Below are 20,388 nucleotides of genomic sequence, written 5' to 3'. Positions count from 1 at the left end.
CAGGACCAAAGCAGAGCTCCCAGCAAGAATGGGCGAGTGTTAATAGAGGATTTTTGAGGGGGTTTTGGTGTAACTGGTTGATAATGTGTCTGTAGGAGCTATCTGGCCTTGGTTTGACTTAACAAGTTAACTGTTTCTTAGAAAGCTTCTCTGTAATATTTCTTCCAAAGCCTGTGTCCTTCTCTTCATTGGTAGGGCTTTTTAGCAAGAGATAGGTATAATGCAGCAAGCTCTGACATGAATTCATAGGTTAATGTAGCTACTGGCATGCAAGATACAGACTGATAGGTCCTGCCTTGGCAAGCTGAATCTAAGGCATAGCTCGAAATGAGCATGAAACAAACATGTAAATCTAGGAGAATTTAATGTGAGACATTGAGAGTGGAACTGTTGATGGCTACAATGGGGTGATCTCTGTTACTAAGGTTTATTTTTTTCTGTTGGAGAGGTGTGTATGTGAATGTAGGGAACTTGGTGTTTGGCTGCGTGTACAATATAAGTGTATGCATATAAAAAAAATAGCCCACAGCACAATGTGGGATAGCTGTTGTTTTGTAACTTAAGTGTGTACTGTATTCTTCTGGCATTATATTCTGAGCAAAGATGTTTAAATTAAAAGTGTGTATTTGAGGTATGTACGTATTAGGTTGCTGTTGGAGAGGGAGAACCACCCGGAGTAACGATGAAATCTCAATATGAGTATAGTCGTTCTCCCCTTTATTCAAGTTTACAGAGTATATATAGACAGATGCCAAGAACACGCGTCCGCAACAGTTGTATAATTGGCTTACAGCCTCTGTTCACGCGCCAGGGTGGCGAGTGTGATTGGTACAGTGCTCTTGTGCACGCACAGGAGCACTTCTCCTCTTCGTGGATGTAGCTCCTTCTTCTTGTTTACCATTCCACTGTCTCTTATCACATCAGGCTTTCAAGGACAGTTAGCGGTTCCCTCTGAGCCTTTCCTCTCATCAGAGACTGAGTTGCTCATGGGAACCAGATCGTGTCCCTTGTTACTAAGCCATTCCTCCACAATTCCCCCTTCTTGTTTTTGAGCAATTCAGGCTTGGTGAGCGAGCTGCAAAATTAACCTTTTTATACAAGATGTAGCACAGCTTAAGCATACTAAAACAGTAATTATAACTATTATAATTAAGAGATTATATTTAAACAAATCAGCACACTTTGATTTAGTTTGTTCCCATTCATGCACAACCAAATGACCATACTAACCAAATGATCAATACAAATCATGCAACGTAGTAACCAAGTGATTAATACAAATCATACATGCAATTGTATGTCACCAGGCGGGGTTCTCACAAACCACAAGTTATGAGCAGCTTCAAATAACCGGTCCCTAACAAAAATGAATGCCTTATTCTTACCAGAGGTCCTTGTCTGTCCCCGCGAGGATCCGCTGAATCGGTGAGTCCCTCCAGAGAAATCTCCGGGGCCGGCCTAGAGAGTCGCCGATTCAGAGGTTCCTGCAGCCAGACAGAGATTGTCCCATCTAAAACTGAAACAACAAAGTCGGTACCGAGCCTGCGATCAGGACGGTTTTCCGAGATTAATAACCTAATAACAACTAGTTTGTTATTAAGCAGGCATTCTTTAATACAGCGCTGGGCAGCACTGGGGATTTGTCCACCATGAGTGCTCCAACGGGTTAGCAAAACACCTCAGTTCATATACAGAAACAAATCATACATATTCATCAGGATTCTCAAAAGGGCAGTCTTATGTGGATGAGTTCCCGGAACTCTTTTACTACCAGATCCACGTATACCATAACCAAGACTGCTGGAGCAGTCTGTCAGAGTTGGCCTCAGGCTCGTGACCTGTTGCTACCACGATGCGAGAAGCATTGCGAACCGATTTGGTATTGTCCTTCTAAACAGTCATGACACCAATGTCCCGCTAATCCTCGACAACGAAATTCTTGTTGTCCGCAGGTGGCACAGTGCACGTATTCAGTTGTCATTCAACTGGAACGGGGTCAATCGAAGGAGGAGGTTCTTTCCATGGTCTAATCCACTGCGCTGGGACCCACTGTGGACCCTGATCTGTTAAGATACAAGCATAACCTCTCCGAGTCATTTTAACTTCATCAGGACCTTTCCATTCCCCGGATATTGGGTCCTTGAACTGTACCCACACAGGTGTCGAGGGCTGCAGGCCAGATTTCAGCCATAAATGATGTATCACTATTGGGGGGGACTCGCGGTCGCCCGTTAAGTGTAAAAAATTTAACACATACAGCGCTTTTGCAAGCCGTTCAGCTGGACACAGGGATGAGTCTCCCCCTTTTTGTTTTTGCAAAAGCGATTTCAGCGTAGCATGAGCACGTTCTACTATGGTCTGTTCCGTCAGGGAATGTGGAATACCCGTAGACCTACGGATATCCCACTGGATACAAACATGTGCGAAGCGTTGCGAAACATAAGCAGGACCGTTATCGGTTTTAATTTCATTAGGTACACCTAACACAGCGACGGATGCGCACATCTGTCTAATCACATGTCTTGCCATTTCACCTGTGTGAGCCGTTGCCCACATAGCCAGAGAATATGTGTCAATGCTTACATGAACATAGATTTGACGCCCAAATTCAGGAATATGAGTGACGTCCATCTGCCACAATTGTAAAGCATGCAATCCACGAGGATTGACTCCTAAACCCAATCCCAGACCTGTAATTTGGCAGTCCGGACATGATTGTACAATGCCAAGGGCATCAGAAATAGAAAGAATAAATTGTCTCGCTAAAACTTTAGCCGATTGGTGAAAAAATTCATGGGAACTCCGGGCTTGCTCAAACAGGTTAGTTTGGCGATTTCCGAAGTGGCAGCAACTAAGTCATCTGCTCTGTTATTGCCAATGGCCAGACCAGAGTCAAACTGATGGCTGCGAATATGTGTAATAAAATAAGGATTGGCTTGCTGATTTAACAAATGCAACATCTGTAACAACAACTGGTATAATACTGGGTTTTTCACCTCACGTACCATAGATCGCTCAATCCGTTTAACAGTACCCACTACGTACAAGGAATCAGAGACAATGTTAACAGGTTGAGTTGTCCAATTCTGAAAAGCCCAAACCTCGGCCTTCAGCTCCAACATTTGCAATGAATCTTGCGGATAACCTGTAAGCAATTGGGAATGCCATTGTCCCTGAACACACCAAGTAATAGCGGCTCGTTTTGACTTTTTTCCTGCATCGGTAAAAACAGTAAGCCCTGGGACAGGCGTTTCTGATAATTGCAGAGATTCTTCAAACGCTTGGTCCTGTAACAACGGTAAAAGTCTTGTAGGTGGGTAAGCATTAGTAATCTGACCAGTATATTCCGCAAAAGCGTGTTGTAAAATATCAGAAGAGGACAAAAGCCAATCTAAATAGGATTGCTTAATAAGAATACAAATTCGTTCTGGATCCTGCCCTCTTAAATCAATACTGCGACGCCTTCCCTTTATGATGATATTTGCAAGCAGTTCTATTCTAGTACACACTGTTGTCTTAGGCTGATACGACAAGAAAAGCCATTCTAATAGTATGACACTTTTTGGTGATTGCTGGATTAGGAGACCTAAAACATGGTTCCTACTTTTACTGGAATTAACAATAAATAAGTGTATAGGTAGGTCTGTAATGAATCGTTGTGACACCCTGTCGACTAATTTCTCGGTTATCTTTTGCAAAGCTTGCTGTTGCTGCATCGACAAAGTTCTCGATGCATCAGCAGATGCAGAAGTCCCTAACAGAGGCATTAAAGCAAAAGCCGCGCAGGCAAGCAAAGCAAAAGAAGGAATTCATTCACCACTTCCCGTCGGCAGGCAGGTGTTCAGCCATCTCCAGGAAAGCAGGGCTCCATCACGCGTAACGGTTACTTGGGAAGACAAAAGCCATTCCTCCGAATGTCCCCCAATAATTTCTGCACATCTGTTAATGTTGTTATCTGCGTGGTCAGCTGTATTTTCTGTGGCCTCACAGTACTTTGTGTGATGATCCAACCCAAATAATGCCATGGAGGACCCTTTTAAACCTTTTCAGGTGCAATTTTTAAACCTTTTCTCTCTACCGTAACTGTCAAATCTTGCAATGTTTTTCCAACATCTAAATCTTTCCCCGCAACCAAAACATCATCCATGTAATGATACACGAGCAGGAACTGTCTAAACTTAAGCTTAGAGGATGTGTGGATCCTTGAACCAGGCCAAGCCTGTCCTTCGTACCTGTTGCTGGAAGAAACCAAGATTTGTGATGTCTGAAGTATGTGGGAGAACTTGAAGTTTGGGATAAATACTTGACAGACTGGTTCATTCTTTGTTTCACATAAGCTCCTGATGGAGTTGTTCGTGATTTCTCCTGGAGAAAACACTTCAGTTACTTTTCAAACCTCTTAATACAAATTGCTTTCTATAAGTCTATTTTGTCAAATAAAATTTTGAGCAGTAACCCTTTATAACTAACTTTATCTATTGCTTCTGCCTGTTTGTGTTCAGAAGCACGAAGGTGATGCTTTCCTTGAGTGCGGAAGAGACTGGGGGGGTTGAGAATGCTGCAACTTCTGAATTGAGGGGTTTTTTTCGGGGGAGGGAGGGCGGGGGCCGGAGGCAGGGAGGGAGGGCGGGGAGGCGGGGGGCGCCGGGCGCACGCAGGGCAGGACGGGCGCACGCGCGGCGGCGGCACAACCGGGCCCGGGCTGCGGCAGACAGTTGTTCACCCCCTCCCCGCTCCCCACTTCGCGCCACGTGCTGGCGCGGATTTTTTCTTCCCGAATGCCTAATGTCCCAAATCGATGAGCTCAGTAGGTGGCCCAGGTCCCTCCTCCGTCAGAGTTTTCTGAGGAGGCACTTCCGCATGCGTATTATTTCTCCGTTTTGGCTTAGAACCGCTCACTTCCGCTTTTCCCGCGTCTTGCACGGGGCTCCGCGGCAGGCTTTTTCTTTCCTCAGGAGGGTCAGGGGTCTCATAAGTTTGAATATCAGCAACAGTTTTGCAAACAGTCCCGGACATGCCCTTCACCACAGGCATACCAAAGAACCGCGCAATAGGTCCCGGCTTACTTTGCGGTTTCAGAGCAGCCGTTCCTGAGCCTAGCATTTGAGCGGCGGCACAGGCTATTTCCCGCTCTGCTTTCATCGCTTTCAATGTTGCTAACACGTCATTCCACAGTCCACGGACAATCTTTATTTCTTATTCATCTTTTTCATTCCCCTCAATCGTTTTTTGCCACATTGTCCCTCCAAAGTCCCGCCATTCCGAGACAGAAAACAGCACATGCGTGTCAGAAAAATGACCCCATCGCTGTCCCAATCTAATTAACTTAACCAGCCGCTTTACAGGTGCTTCAATCCCTCTCTTGGAGAGGATTCCTGCAAGCAAGGTGGCCGCAGCTTCTATTTCCATAGCTGCGCCTGAGGGATGAGGAGCGACCTCACACACCAGTGTCTGCCGCACTTCTTGTGCCCGAGCAGCACCTCCCTCAGCCGTGGTTTCCCACTCCCCTCCTCTAGCTGCTTACCGCAGTCACGGAGACCTCAGTCGAACTGAACCATCCTCTGCTACCAGATGTTGGAGAGGGAGAACCACCCGGAGTAACGATGAAATCTCAATATGAGTATAGTCGTTCTCCCCTTTATTCAAGTTTACAGAGTATATATAGACAGATGCCAAGAACACGCGTCCGCAACAGTTGTATAATTGGCTTACAGCCTCTGTTCACGCGCCAGGGTGGCGAGTGTGATTGGTACAGTGCTCTTGTGCACGCACAGGAGCACTTCTCCTCTTCGTGGATGTAGCTCCTTCTTCTTGTTTACCATTCCACTGTCTCTTATCACATCAGGCTTTCAAGGACAGTTAGCGGTTCCCTCTGAGCCTTTCCTCTCATCAGAGACTGAGTTGCTCATGGGAACCAGATCGTGTCCCTTGTTACTAAGCCATTCCTCCACAGGTTGCTGTCAAGGAGTTTTCCACATGTCTCTGTCTTACGTGTCATTTTAATACATACAGTATTGGCTACATGCTGCTTACACAAAACCCCTAGCAGTAGAGCTCTGAAAAGAGAGAATTGTTGTTCACCTTTGTGAAATGTTGTTCACCTTTGTGCATTTCAGTTGTTAGGTGTTGAGATCCTGCTCGTATGCTGTAGTTGTTTAAAAGTGATTTTATGGCTGTGCATGCTGAATGCTTTCCAAACTGTTTCCATCATGTGCTGTTGGTCAGACTTCAGAGTGAAAAATGAAATTGGGCTGAACTTTTACATAAATAAGGAGACATAGTCTTGTTGCTACATTCTGTCTCTTCTTTTCAAAGACCTCGTCGACGTTCCTTAATTGCTGAATACCATCTTGCTAACCTGACTGAAAGTAGTGTAGCCGTTGGTGCTGATGAGCTTGTCCAGCTCTTCAGTCTGAATCCAGGACTCGTAGTAGGACTTTGGAAGGTAAGATAACATTTTGTTTCAATACTTTATTATGACTTGAAGAAACAGATTCTTTGGGCTTGTAGTTTGGGATTTTGAGAGTTTTTTAGGGTTTGGGGTTTGGTTTTTTTCATCTTCCTTTTTTTCTCTGAGTTTTGAAAGATCTTGTCTAAACTAACAACAAGGAAATACAGGTAGGGACAGCTAGTTGATGATGTATTGTATTCTAAAGAGCTGTCGCAGGAGTATCTGTACTTTTAAAAAAGAAAAATCCACCTCTAATTCAAAGAACCGTTACGTTTGGCAACCCAGAAGTGAGTCGCTCTGTGTTATTGTTCTTCTGTATCACAGTGTAGTAATGCCGCTCGTCTCTTGCAGGATCTTCTGACAAGCTTGAAACTAAGGTGAGGAGACTAGAGCAGACTGGTCACCAAGTCGGCTTCTCTGCGATACAGGGCAGGGATCCGCTCTTAGATGTCTTTCAAGCTTGATGGTAAGAAACACGAGTTGCAAAGAAAGAGTATTCTGGAGGTGAGAAGTTGAATGGAAGCAAAACCTGGTAGAAAGGAATGCCTTGTTTAGCTGACACCTAGTCCAGATTTCACAAGCTAGTGTAGTGGTAGCTCGTGTTCCCACTCGTGCTTAGTGATGGTGCGGAATGCTTTGACCCGACTGAAAGCCACGTGTAGCCTGTTCTGCCTTCTCCTAGCTTTTCCTATATGCGTATCCTCCAAGTACCGGTACCTGACAGCTCCTGTCTGTCTGTCTGACAGGTCCGCTTGCACCCAGCCACGCGAAATGGGGACGTTTAGCAGCAGCACCTCAGATTATTCTAGAATAGCCTTTGCTTTGAAATGCATTACTTCTTGCTAGCAAGTGGGAAAAGGCCAAGGCCAAACCACCTTCCACTTGACGTATTTCATAAAAATTCCTGTCTGTTCTTAGATCAGCCTGTTCTGTCCAAGGCTTATTGCATTCCTGAAGGGCAATCTCCTTGGTTCCTTCCTCTCTGCCTTCCCAAGGGGAATTCACTTAGTAGGGTGGAGGGATTCCCCTTTCTGCTTGGTAAAGACGGCGTCATGGCTGGCACTTGTGGTAGCATCTTGCATTTGGGAAAAGCAAGCGTGGAACACTTGTTCCCTGTGGGGAGGCCAGTAGCAAGGTTTCTAGTTGTTGTGGACCCTTGCAGAGTAATATCGCTCCTGAGCCATCCTGAGATAGCTGTCGTGGGTCAACGTGCTTTCCCTTTGCTCTGTGTGGTTCTCTGTGCTTGAAGCGTAGTCCTGCCCGCAGTTATACTTAAATGGGAATGTTTTTATGGATGCTATTTCTGTAAAAGTACTGATAGTTTAGAAGTCTGTAAATACTGATACCTGTATGTAGATTTCTATTGTCTAGCTATAAAGACTTTTCTATTGAGCCCGAAGGGGGATGTCTCTGTATCAGATACCGCCCAAGAGTCTGACCAGTTCATTGAGTTACTGGGTGCCCTCCACAACAGGGTGAAAGCAAGTTTAGCTGAATGTGGTTTCTTCTTCCTCCCCAGGGAGAGAAAGGTGGGGGGAGGAACTTGAGCTGAACATGGCCAGCTTTCCCCAGGAGGAACTCTCCTGTGTCTTCTCATGTGCCTGCCAGCCCTGTGCTTTCTAGAACTGCTTTACTTGCCCCCGTGTGGCCTCAGATGGCTTCAGATGGGAAGACCTAGCCTTTAAACTCTGCCTTCGTTTCTGTTGCCTGTCTGCAATGGCTTTAGTGTGCCCTAGGCTTGCTGTGCTTTGGTTCTCTAGAAGCGATGGAAGGCAAGGGTTGCTGTCTTCAGCAAGTCCCCGGGTGTCCTAGGAGCAAGTATAGTGCTCTGCAAACGCTTTTGTAGAGCTCTTAACATGAGCAGTTGCTGGTGATGAATTTGGGGAATACTGGAGTGACATGAGAAATCACTGGGGATTCGTAGACTGGGGTAGGCCGGGGGGGTCCTCCCGCTGCCATCTGGTCTGATTTCCTGCTCAGAGCAGGTCCAGTCAGATCATGTTGCTCCGTGCTGCGTGCAGTCCTGTTTGGGGTATCTCCAAGGAGGCAGATTCAGCATCGTCTCTGGCAACTTGTTCCAGTGCTTGGGCACCCTCGTGGTGAGCACCTTTCCTTGTCTTGAGTCAGAATCCCACCCAGAAACACCCCCACACCCCCCCTGCCCACACATCCCTGCCCCGGGTAGCATCTTTTCTAGCTTTTCCCCTGTCCTTTGCCAGTAAGTTCCCTTCCTGTTGAGCAGTGGCTTGTGTTTCCCTTAGGCTTCCTTCTGCTTCCAGAAGCCCTTCCTGTTGTCCTTCCTCTCTTCCTGGTTTGTCTCCAGCTAAGCTGTGGCTTTCCACAGTCCATCCCTGCATGCTTGCGCAGTGTCTCTCTGTTCGTCCTGGGTGTCCCATCTCTGCGTGCGCCTTGGGTGTTCTTCCTTTTTGGTGTTTGAGCTGGGTCAGGAGTTTCCTGTCTGTCAGTGCTGGCCTTCTGCTACTTGTGACCAACTCTGTGTCTTGGCATGGACCCTTCTGGTGTCTGGGGAGGTGGGGGCTGTTGTCCTTGAAGTTCAACCCGTTGCCCTGCTCCCCTTTGCCCTCCAGGCCAGTCTCCTGTTGGCTCCTGCCTAGAAGCTCTTCAGGAAGCAGCAGTCTGCTCTGCTGAAGTCCAGCATTGTGATTCTGCTGGTTTGCTCGCTTCTCTCTGGTTTTTAAATTCTACGACCGAATGGTGGCTGCAGCCCAGCGTGCCCTTGAACTTTGCGTCCTCGATCAGTTTTTTCCATGTCTGTGGGCAAGGAGTCCAGCGGAGGGTGGAGACGGGTGCCCCGTCATTCTGCTTTCACACACGGGGTGTGAGATGATGTTGCTCCATGCTGCTGTCCCCTGGACGCCTCCTCACTGCCCCCGGCACCCTGCCTGCAGAGTCTGAGAAGCCTATGCTGGTGTATGTGGTTGCAGTTCCTCCCTGGGTTAGCCAGCCTGTTACAAATCTGTAATATAAAAACTCATCTACACAGTGTATGTAGGTGAGCAGGCACTTCTTTAGTGCAGCGCTGGACGCACAGGGCATCACTCCACCTAGCGTGCGTGTTTAGTTTCTCTGCTACAAAAGTTATAGACAATCAAAGGATACATATTCATCATATTTCCAAGAAACAGTTAACATATTCATGGAGTTTCCGAGAACTCGTTAGTCTATGTAAATGCTCGTGACGCATGCGCCTTCAGGTACGCAGGTGGTCGTCTAAGGTCCTCTGGTGGTCGTCCATAGTCTTCCTCATGGTGTCCTCTAGTTGAACCCCATCTTTGCGCATGCTAAATCCCATTCTTGGAATCTTCTTAAGTTTTCCTCGGTTTAGGGGCCAGGCCTGTAACTTATCGTTCTCTTGACAGGCAAATTCTACCTATTCACAATGCTACATTGTTCAACAGTTAGTTTATGATTGAATCACAGATAAATCATACCTGGTTACCTTCATACAGAATATATATAATTTAATTTTTATTAATCGCTCTCTGGATTATACTATTCTCTCAATATCCATACTTAAATTAATCAGTGGTTATTTCTATTAATATTTATTGATTGGCATTCTTGATATTCGAATCAAGATGGGAAAGGTAAGGAATTTTCCAAGCCACATCACTGGTGCGTATCAGGTCACATTGTCACAGGACTCAAACAAGACTTTTCTATTCGATTCTTCATCGTTCCATCTCGTCACTGTTGGTTCCTTAGTACAGAACAGCGACTCCCTGGTGAGGTTCCTCTGGTTATTGTTTCTAACTTAAGAATCCTAACTTATGCATTTGTATTTTATTATTTTATTTATTTTATTTATTAATCAAATTTAACCTTTCTATATGATCATATTGTGATTATTTTTTTAATTTTATTTTTTTAAAAATCACGTCCCATGATTTCAGTGAAATTACAAACGCAAAAATCTGAGTGATTCCTAGTATCTATAACTACATCATCTACGGATATAAAATCACAAGCTGTTCTCAAACATACACAGCCCTTACCAATATATATATATATAAACAGTGTTTCAGGGTTTTCGTCAGGGCGAGTCTCAAAATGGCAAACATTTTGTTCAGTATCTAAACAGATATCCCGACCTGTGATTGCATTACCTTCACAGATGAACCCTTGTTGTTCTCGTACAACAACCCTTGTTGTTCAAAATCTAGAGTTTGTCATTTCTGTCCCACTTTTTGGGCTCATATTCTGTGCTCAAATGGATAGAGTATGGTTCCATTGTGATTCAATCCTAATGCAATAACAGGGTAAGTCGAATATATTGAAGCATTGTGTATAGTTCATACAAAAGTTGTGGCTGTACTTGTGACGGGATCGTAGGTAAAGTTTACCAAATTCCACCAGGACTGGAGTTTTTTCTCTAAATTAGTGGCACTCTCGCAGATTATTTTTCGAATCTTGGTGGGGAGAGTGCCTTCTTCACCCTCTCTTATGATTGAAGCAGCTACTGATTGCGCCCACAGTTGAGCCTGGATACAACTGGGAGCCAAAGATAGGTTATCTTGGACCACACCGAGTCCATCTACAATCATTTCCTGGTCGTCTCCATTCACCTTTTCCCATTTTGGTACTATGTTTGACAACAGCCACTGATTAGTTTCTAAAGCCAATAGGGAAGATTGCAAAGGCTGTTGCAATTTAGCCAGTTCACTAGTTGTAGTAGCCAATTTGTCTCCCGATGTATTTTGCTAATTTGCCTTTTTAATGTCTGATTCATTCTTTCTGCTTTTCCACTCGATTGAGGCCTCCAGGGGGTACGTAAATTTCAGGTAATTCCCAGAACTTTGCTAAGATTTTGTACTACATCTGCAACAAAATGTGGGCCTCTATCAGAAGATATTCCAATAGGTGCTCCAAATCTTGGAATTATTTTTTGTAACAACCATTTAATGATTTTCTTTGCTTGATTGGTCTGACAAGGAAAAGCTTGAGGCCATTCTGTAAAAGTATCAACCCCCACCAGAATGTATCGATACCCTTTTTGTCTGGGTAATTTTGAAAAATCAAGTTGCCAATAATCTCCAGGTTGTACTCCCGATTTCAAGGTTCCCATTGGAAGTCTTCTCTTTACCACCGGATTGTTTCGCAAACAAATCTCACACTTGGCAGAAATCATTTGAGCCACTTCTAACATTCTTAGAGACACCACATATCTCTTTAAAAAGGTGACTAATGCTTCTGGACCCCAATGGCACTCTTTATGTTTTGTTTGTAATATTTCTCTCATCGGAAGTGGGGGAATTACTACCTGTCCCTGAACTGTGACCCACCATCCTGCTAAATTCCTTTTTGCGTCTAATAACTTCCCTAGTTTCTCATCTTCCTCCGAATATTGAGGTTTCTCTTTTGGTAATGTAATGTTCTTTGTAGGAATTAATGCCATTTGTAAGGCATTCCTTTGTGCTATTCCTTTAGCTGTTCTATCAGCTAATTGTTCCCTGTAGCTTCTTTCGTGTTTCCTGATTGATGTGCTTTACAGTGCATGACTGCCACTTTGATCGGTCTCTGGACTGCTTGGAACAATTCCAGTATTTCCTCTTTGTATTTGATGTTTGCCCCTTTGAGAGGATAATAGTCCTCTTTCTTTCCATAATATCCCATGGACACGTACTACACCAAAAGCATCCTTTGAGTCAGTCCAAATGTTTACTCTCTTTCCTTCGCTCAGTTCTAACGCCTTCGTCAAGGCTGTCAGCTCTGCCTTTTGCGCTGAGGTATTGCTGGGCAAAGCATATGCTAGCAGAGACTCTCTTGCCTGCTCAGTCAAGGAAGCCCTGTCCCTGGGCCAGCAGTCCTTATTCCTTGTGCTCCTCAAAGAAGGGTCCTGTGGTCATAGGAGCCGAAGTCCTGACTGTGCCACCAGCCCGATGGTGCTAAGCAGCAGGATGTGTTTGCTCCTACTTGAGCCTTCCTGAGGACAGCCCTGCCAGGGTGAGGGGCTCTTCCCCCTGGATGTTGTGGGGATGAGGGCCTGATGAGCTTCATCAGCCTCCCTGGAGCAGCATGGCCCTGAGCACCCAGTGAGCTGCAGCCACTTGAGACTTCAGGTCAGGTTGGCAGAAGGATGCCTCTCCGTAGCTGCAAGAGGAGGGCTCTGATAACTGACAGCCCTCTTGCAGCCTTGCCTTGCCTCACCCTTCTGCCTGTGCTCTACAAAGAGGGCATCACCTGTGTAGGGGCAGGAGCCCCCCCCCTTCCCCTGCCTCTCTGGGTCTGTTGTGCAGATGAGCAGTGCATGTTCTAAGTACAGAGGCGTCTCTACTCCATAAACAGCCTCTATTCCCCATACAGGCAGAGAGCCCCGTACTTACTACCGGTGTGCACCGAGTGTTTGCTCTGCAAAGAGAAAAGCCTCACCTCCCCTGTTTGTGTGCTTCTGTAGGCAGAGCGTGCCTGATGTACAGAGACGCTCCCCCTCCACCCCCAGCCTCCCCAGATTTCCTGTGCGGGTGGGTGGGCAAGCCCTGCCTCACCTGGCCCGTCTCTGCTCCGTAACCGGCATACGGTCTGTGTCCTGACAGGGCAGTGGAGTGCGGTGCTCTCCATGTGTATTCTCCGTACAGCCATTTTTACAGTCTGTACGGTGAGAGAAAGCTATCGCCCCACCTCACCCTTCTGTTGGTTTCTGTCCTCTATACGGCCGGCGTACACTGTATAAGCAGACCAAAAAGCCCTGCCTTGGCAGTATCTAGTCTATGACTAGACATGCTTTGCCTGCATACAGTCTATCTACAGACAAAATACAGTCTGTATCTGGAGAGAAAAGCCTCCCTGTCTCTTTTCTGATAGGCAGAGTATAGCCTGATACATGCTGAGAAAGCAAGCCTGGCTTTGCCTGTCCATGCGCAGTGGTGAGGAAGACAGTATGTAGTCTGTATAGCAACAGAAAAGCTTCCCCTTGTTGCAGGTATGTTGCGTGTACGCAGATGGTTGGTATTCGATGTCGAGGTAGGCGAGGCACTGCTTTTCTATGTACGTGTATTACATTTAGCCCATATAGTCTCTGTGCAGACAGAAAAGCCTCTCATCACCTTGTGTGCGTATATTCCGTGTATGCGTAAAGTATGTGTATCCATGTGCATGTGTTCCAAGTCAGGACAGCATACGCTCCACACACAGAGAGAAATGCCCTTCCTCCGTTGGCCTTGAAAATGGCTGCGTTCCATGTAGAGACAGTATTGACTCCACATAAAGACATCAACATTCATGCTGGACATAAAGCGTAACTTCCCCTCACCTGTCTGTCTGCTTTGTGCAGTCCGTATGCAGCTGACACACTGTACGTCTATTCTGCACGTTCTATGTGTGTGTTCTGTGCAGAGAGTGCATCTACATGGTTGTGCTTCCTGTGTCTGTATACTATTTTTATGTGTAGATACTCTGTCTTCTGAATAGAGAGAGGAAAAAAGCCTCAGTGAGATGAGGTCAGCTGAGGCTTCTCTTCCTGCAGATAGTGTATCATGTCTGTGGATGTTCTGTATAGACCGTGCGGGGGGGGTGGGGGTGTTTCTCTGTGTTGACGAAAGACATGTATTTGGATGCATCTCTCTGTGTCTCTCCATCTATATTCTGTTTATACTTGCTGCATGTTTTCTGTGTATATTCTATGCGTATGAAGGTACCTAGATGGTGTCCTAGCTGTGTGTATTTTACATGCAGGCAGAAGTTGCCTCGCTTGGGCAATGCAGGACTTGTTCCGTATGTAGAATATATGCAATGTACAGACAATGTAAAGGAAATGAAGCAAGCTTCAGCTAAGCAAGGTGAGGCTCTTTTGTTTCCGTGTAAAATACATACTGTCTTGTTTATGCCCCGTTCACGGATGCAAACCCCTCAGCCAGACTCTTCTGAGTGTAGGCAGGTAACATACTGTCAAGTTCTAGTCAAGCTATAGATGGCAAGCAGGGACATAGTCCCAACCCTTTTGTCCATCCGCCGAGGCTCTGCTGTCTGAATGTCTTCTAGCTTCAGCCTGGGGAGCTCGGCTGAGCCTTCTGCATTGCCACGGACGTGGACTTTGTGCTGCTTGGGTAGCAGGTGAACAGCGAGGGCGAGGTGAGAGTGACCAGAGGAGCAGAGAGGTGGCTCCCAGGTGAACTGGGAGCTCTGCAGGTGGTCATTTGAAGGGGCTGAGGGGAATGTTTTGGGGGCCACCTTGTATCTCAGCGAGAAAGGGCCGCCTGTGGGTTGCGGGTTTCCTCAAAGGCAGAGAAGTGGGTTGTGCCCCTGTGGAGGTGCCACCTGTGAAGGGTGAAAGCTCTCTAGGAAGCATGAAGAGCAGTTGGCCACAGAATGGACTAATCCCTGTGCAATAAATAGCAGGGGTCTGGGAAGAGGTGTGGCATTTGTGTCCCCCTCAGGTGCAGTCTGGCTCTGTGCAGGCAGCCTTTCCGTTGTGGAAATGTGTAGCGTGGCTCTCTGGCACAGCAAAAGGAGGGAGAAATGAGGAATTTCCCAGGAACCCCTAGGAGATGAAGAATTGGGATGCATTCAAGGACTTTGACAGGACTTGCTAGGAATGACTGTCTTTAGGAGATTGGCAGGAGCATTGTAGAGTTGTTGGCTGGGAATTTCCGAAAGGGAATAAAAATACCTATTCCACTGCTGTTTTCTAGGATTGCCCCCAATCTAGGATTGCCCACGCTAGTTTTGAAGCATGTGAGGAGCACATCACCATATGGCTCTGGAGGAGTGCTTTACTGCACCGTGGGGCTTTTCTCGCAGTCCTGCACTGTGTGGCGCTTTTGGAGCTTTCTGTCGGGGGCTTTTTGGGAGCGCTTCACCATGGGGCTTTTTGGGAGCGCTCCATCACTTGGGTGTTTTGGAGCTCTGCACCCCGGGGCTTTTTTGGAATGCTTCACCATTTCGTTTTTTTGGAAGCCCTTCATGGTTTCACTATTTTCTGGAATGCTACAGGACCCGGCATTTCTGGAGTGCATCACTGCGCCACCCCAGAGGAGTGCTTCACCATTTGGTTTTTCTGGGAGTCTGTCACTGTTTGGCTTTTTGGGAGCCCTCTTTGCGGGGCTTTTTTGGTTTGCTTCACCAGTTGGATATTTTGGAGCGCTTAACCCCGGTGCTTTTTAAGAGTGCTCCATCCTGGGCTTTTTCAGAGTCCTCCCTCGTAGTGGTGTTTGGAGCTCTCCACCCTGGGGCTTTTTGGGAGCAGTCCAACCTGGTGTTTTTTTGGAGCTCTGCACCCTGTGGCTTGTTTGGAGGGCTTCACCATTTTGTATTTTGGGAACCCTTTACAGTTTTGCTATTCTATGGAATAGTAGGAGACCTGGCATTTTTTGGAGTGCTTCACCGCGCCGTCCTGGAGGACTGCATCACCATTTGTTTTTTTGGGCGTCCTTCACAGTTTGGGGCTTTTGGGAGTCCTTCACAATTTGGGTTTTTTTTAGGGGGGAGCCCTGCACACTGGGGCTTTTTTCAAGGGCTTCACCATTTTATTTGTTTTGGGAGGGAGCCCTTCACAGTTTTGCTATTTTTTGAAATTTTACCAAACCCGGGATTTTTTGGAGTGCTTCACCTCCCTGCGCTGCCCCGGAGGAGTGCATCCCCATTTGGTGTTTTGGGAGCTGTTCACCATTTGGTATTCTTTTGGGGAGTCCTGCACCCTCTGTGTGTCTGGGGGCTCTGCACCCTGGGGCTTGTTTGGAGTGCTTCACAGTTTTGTTTTTCGGCGGCCTTTTGCGGTTTTGGTATTTTTTGGAATATTGCAGAACCCAAGATTTCTGAAGGCCTTCACAACGCCGCCCTGGAGGAGTGCCTCACCATTTGGTTTTTCAGAGCCATTCCCAGTTAGTATTTTCTGGAGGAGTCTTGCAGCGTTTGGTGTTTTTTTGGAGGGAGTAGTGTACCATTTTAAGGTTATTTTGGGGGAAATTCTGCACAGTTTGGTGGGTTTTTTGGGAGTCCTGCAGCCTGGGGCTTTTTTGGAGCTCTCCAAGCCGGTCCTTTTTGGAGCTCTGCCCCCTGAGGCTTGTTTGGAGGACTTTACCATTTTGGGTTTTGGAGCCTTCTATGGTTTTGCTACGTTTTGGAATATTACAAAACCCGGGATGTTTGGAGTGCCTCACCGCGCCACCCGGCAGGAGTGCCTGACGATTTGTTTTTTGGGAATCATTCACTTATCTTTCTGGGGGAGTCCTGCACCGTTTGGTGTTTTTCTGGGGGACTCCTGCACCCTTTGGGGGCAGTTTCTGAACTGTTTGGTGTATTTTGTGGAGTCCTGCACCCTGGGTCTGTTTTGAAGCTCTCCAGCCCGGTACTTTTTTGGGACTCTGCACCATGGGGCTTGTTTGAAGGGTTCACTGTTTTGTTTTCTGGAGCCCTTTAGGGCTTTGCTGGTTTTTGGAACATTACAAAAGCCGGGGTTTCTGGAGTGCCTCAGCCTGCTGCCCCGCAGGAGTGCCTCACCATTTTGGGTTTTGGGAGCTGGTCACCGTTACCTTTTTGGGGGATTCCTGCATCTTTTTTTTGGTGGGACTCCTGCAGTGTTTGGTATTGTTTTAGGAGCACTCCACCCTGGTGGGTTTTCGGAGCTCTTCACCCTTGGGCATTGTGGAATTATTGCTGGAGGTGACTTGGAAATTAAATGTATATTTGCATTTTTAGGAAAGGTACAGCACTGAAGAAACTTTCGGGGTGGTCATGCAAGAGTTCCATCCCGCAGAAGTTCCCTAGGCAACCTTAGGTGTTGGCAATGCCAGGGGAGCTTGGTGTGCTGACTCTAAGAGAAACTGTACAGAGGGTGGAGCAGAGTAGAGACACCGCGGCCAGGCTCTGTGATAAGACAGGAACTGGAAGGTGCTATGGAACAATGCGATGGAGACTCACCCTGATAACTAGGATAGGTACCTGGTCAAAGACAATGCTATTGTACAAAGATACAATAACCTATTTAGTGCGTGTAATGGTGTGTAGCGGAGTGCCTGGGAATGGGCCGACAGTCTCTCACCTTTTGACAAAATACTCATTATAATCTCATTATAATACTAAAAAACGCACCTCCATCCCAAAGCTACCCACCTCCAAGGTGCGACCACCCCTCACTGAGCCTGCGCTCTGAATTTTTCTTGGTCTCTACCTTTAAAAGCAAAGCGAGAAACTTTTACACCAATTACAACAAAGACAAATATGACTAGAGTCACTCAAGCTCCACCTGTAAAGTAAGAATAGTATAAAAGCTTAAGAGAGGAGGGATGTTAGGGAAGATACCATCGCAGACCTGCTCTGACATCTGGGATCAGTCGACGGGCTGAACCTCTCTTCCCCCCCAGAGGGATGCCTCTGAGTAAGATTTGGACACTTGGCTATACCAAGTGTGTCCCCCCCCGGGAGATTTGGCAACCTCTGTAGAGTTGTTTTGTGATTTAATGCGCTTGTAGGTGGCTATCTTTCGCATACTAACACTTGGCTATACCACGTGTTTTGTGATCTAGCGCGCTTGTAGCCAGGCTGTATTACTCATATTCAAACTATTTGTACCACCTTTGTGGGCAGTAAGAGTTCTCATTGAACGCAGTTAAATTCCTTAAGGGTGGCCGTGCTAGTTCATGCAACGTGGCTAGACTGAAAGTGTATGGAGTTACAAGTGCATCCGTAATCGTTAAGATTATATCTATCTATCTATACATGACTCTGTGTGTGTGTGTATATGTTTATACAGAACACGATCGGACTTGTAATACAGGAAATGGGCACCACCCAGAATCTAAGCCTAGCCGCCCCCAGCCCCTCTGATATCTGAGGACAAGCTGGAACGCACGGGGGTTTATTTTCTGCCAAATTGCTCAGTCCTTGTAACGTGACAGGCATGTTTTCAGTGGTTCACCATTTTGTTTTTTGGAGCCCTTTATGGCTTTGCTATTTTGGGGAATATTACAAAACGGGGAATTCTTGGAGTGCTTCACTGTTCCACCCCAGAGGAGGGCAAACTGTTTATTTTTTGTTTTCCTGGTAAGTCTTGCACCATGTAGGGTTTTTTTTGGGGGGGACTCCTGCACCATTTGCATGTTTTTCAGGGAGTTCTGCATCATTTGGGGTGTTTGGGAGTCTCCAACCCGGCACTTTTTTTGAGCTCTGCACCCTGGGGCTTGTTTGGAGGGCTTCACCATTGTGTGTTTTGGAGGCCTTCATGGTTTTGCTATGTTTTGGAATATTACAAAACGCGGGATTTTTTGAGGCCTTCATGTCACTGCTCCGGGGGAGTGCAGCACCATTTGGATTTTTGGGAGCCGTTCACCGTTAATTTTTGGGGGGGAGTCCTGCACCTTTGGGTGTTTTTTTGCGGGAGTCCTTCACTGTTGGGTGTTTTTTGGGGGGAGTCCTGCACCGTTTGGTGGTGTTTTGGAAGGCGTCCCTGCACCATTTGGGGTTTTTCTGGGGGGAGATTCTGCAATGTGCGTTTGGTATTTTCGGGAGTCGGGAATCCTGGACCTTGTTTGGAGCTCTGCAGCCTGGTACTTTTTTGGAACTTAGCACCCTGGGGCTTGCTGGAGGGCTTCACGATCTTGCTTTTTGGGAGCTCTTTATGGTTTTGCTGTTTTTTGGAACATTACAATACCTAGGATTTCTGGAGTGCAGCCCCGCAGGAGTGCCTCACCATTGTGGCTTTTGGGAGCTTGTCACCATTACCTTTTTGGGGGAATCCTGTACCATTCTTTTTTTTGTGTGTGGGGGATCCCTGCAGTGTTTGGTATTATTTTGGGAGCGCTCCACGCTGGGGGGCTTTCGGAGCGCTTCACCCTTGGGCTTGTTTGCAGTGGTTCACCATTTTTTTTATAGGAGCCCTTTATGGCAGTCACGCCCTCCGTAGCGCTGCTTTCCCCTTTCCATTATGAAGCAGAAGACAGGCAACTGCAGGGCTGCTGCAGCACATGGCTCCGCTCCCTCTCACCCCTCTCTCCCTCTGCCTTCCAGGCACATCACCATGTGGCGCGTGGTGATCGGGGCCACCCGGTTGCCTCAGCTGGGCCCTGAGGCCCAAGTGCGCAATATCAAGCGGCTACTGGTTCACAAGCACTACAGTAACATCACGCAGAGGAACGACATCGCCCTGCTGGAACTGGACCAGCCTGTGCAGTGCAGCTACTCCATCCAGCTTGCCTGTGTGCCCGACGCCTCGCTGAGAGTGTCGGAGCTGACAACCTGCTACGCCAGCGGCTGGGGTTCCACGACTGCAAGATGTGAGTTCCCAAAAAGTACTCGTGTCCTGAGCGCAAGTTTGGCACGCAGGGGAGACGGGTTGGCCTTCCTGAGAGCAGAGGCGAAAGCCAGAGTCAGGCTGCGGGGACGCATGCCTCTAGAGAGATGGGCCTGAGCCATTCCCCAAAGGGAGGCACAAGGGGACCACCGGTACAGTGCCTTCAAGGTGCAAAGCCAAGCCCTAGGGAAGGGCTTCACCCACACAGGGGAGGAGAAATGGCAACGAGCTGCCTGGTGTTAATTCCTCTCTGTGCTCGCAGCTGGAGGATCAACTGATGTCCTGCAGGAGGCCAAGGTCCGCCTCATTGATGTCAACCTCTGTAACAGCAGCGGGTGGTACAGAGGGGCCATCCACACCCACAACCTGTGTGCTGGCTATGCGCAGGGTGGCATCGACACCTGCCAGGTAGGAGCGTGCTACGAGTCAAGCCCCAGCAGCACGGGCAGCCCTCTCACAACCGTCCCACGCAGACCCCAGCGCGTGCTTTGCCTGGCAAGTCACCCTCCCACCGCTGCTGGGGCTGACCTCCCCTTCCCCACCTGCAGCTCCTTGCCCAGTGCCCCCCTTGCCCCAGAGGCCTGCGACTCTGCCCACAAAGCCCATCCAGTGCTCTTGGCAGCCCACAGGTCCACAGCCCAAGCCTGGAACATCTGCGTTCCACACGTGCAGGGTCACTCTGCAGAGATGAGAG

At 47.5% G+C, this 20,388-nt stretch overlaps 1 protein-coding gene across 1 annotated transcript in view; it reads left to right on the top strand.

Annotated features, from left to right (window-relative positions):
- LOC132321748 (acrosin-like) overlaps positions 1-20,388 on the top strand; it is a 90,682-nt gene that overhangs the window by 62,427 nt on the left and 7,867 nt on the right. Inside the window, 2 exon segments of the mRNA XM_059835187.1 lie at positions 19,412-19,677; positions 19,957-20,102. Coding sequence (XP_059691170.1) covers positions 19,412-19,677; positions 19,957-20,102 — 412 coding nt within the window.

The sequence above is a fragment of the Gavia stellata genome, unplaced genomic scaffold (genome assembly GCF_030936135.1).
Source record: "Gavia stellata isolate bGavSte3 unplaced genomic scaffold, bGavSte3.hap2 HAP2_SCAFFOLD_44, whole genome shotgun sequence".
NCBI lineage: Eukaryota > Metazoa > Chordata > Aves > Gaviiformes > Gaviidae > Gavia > Gavia stellata.
The sequence above is the reverse complement of the archived record's forward strand: the minus strand, read 5'-3'. Positions and strand labels throughout refer to the sequence as shown.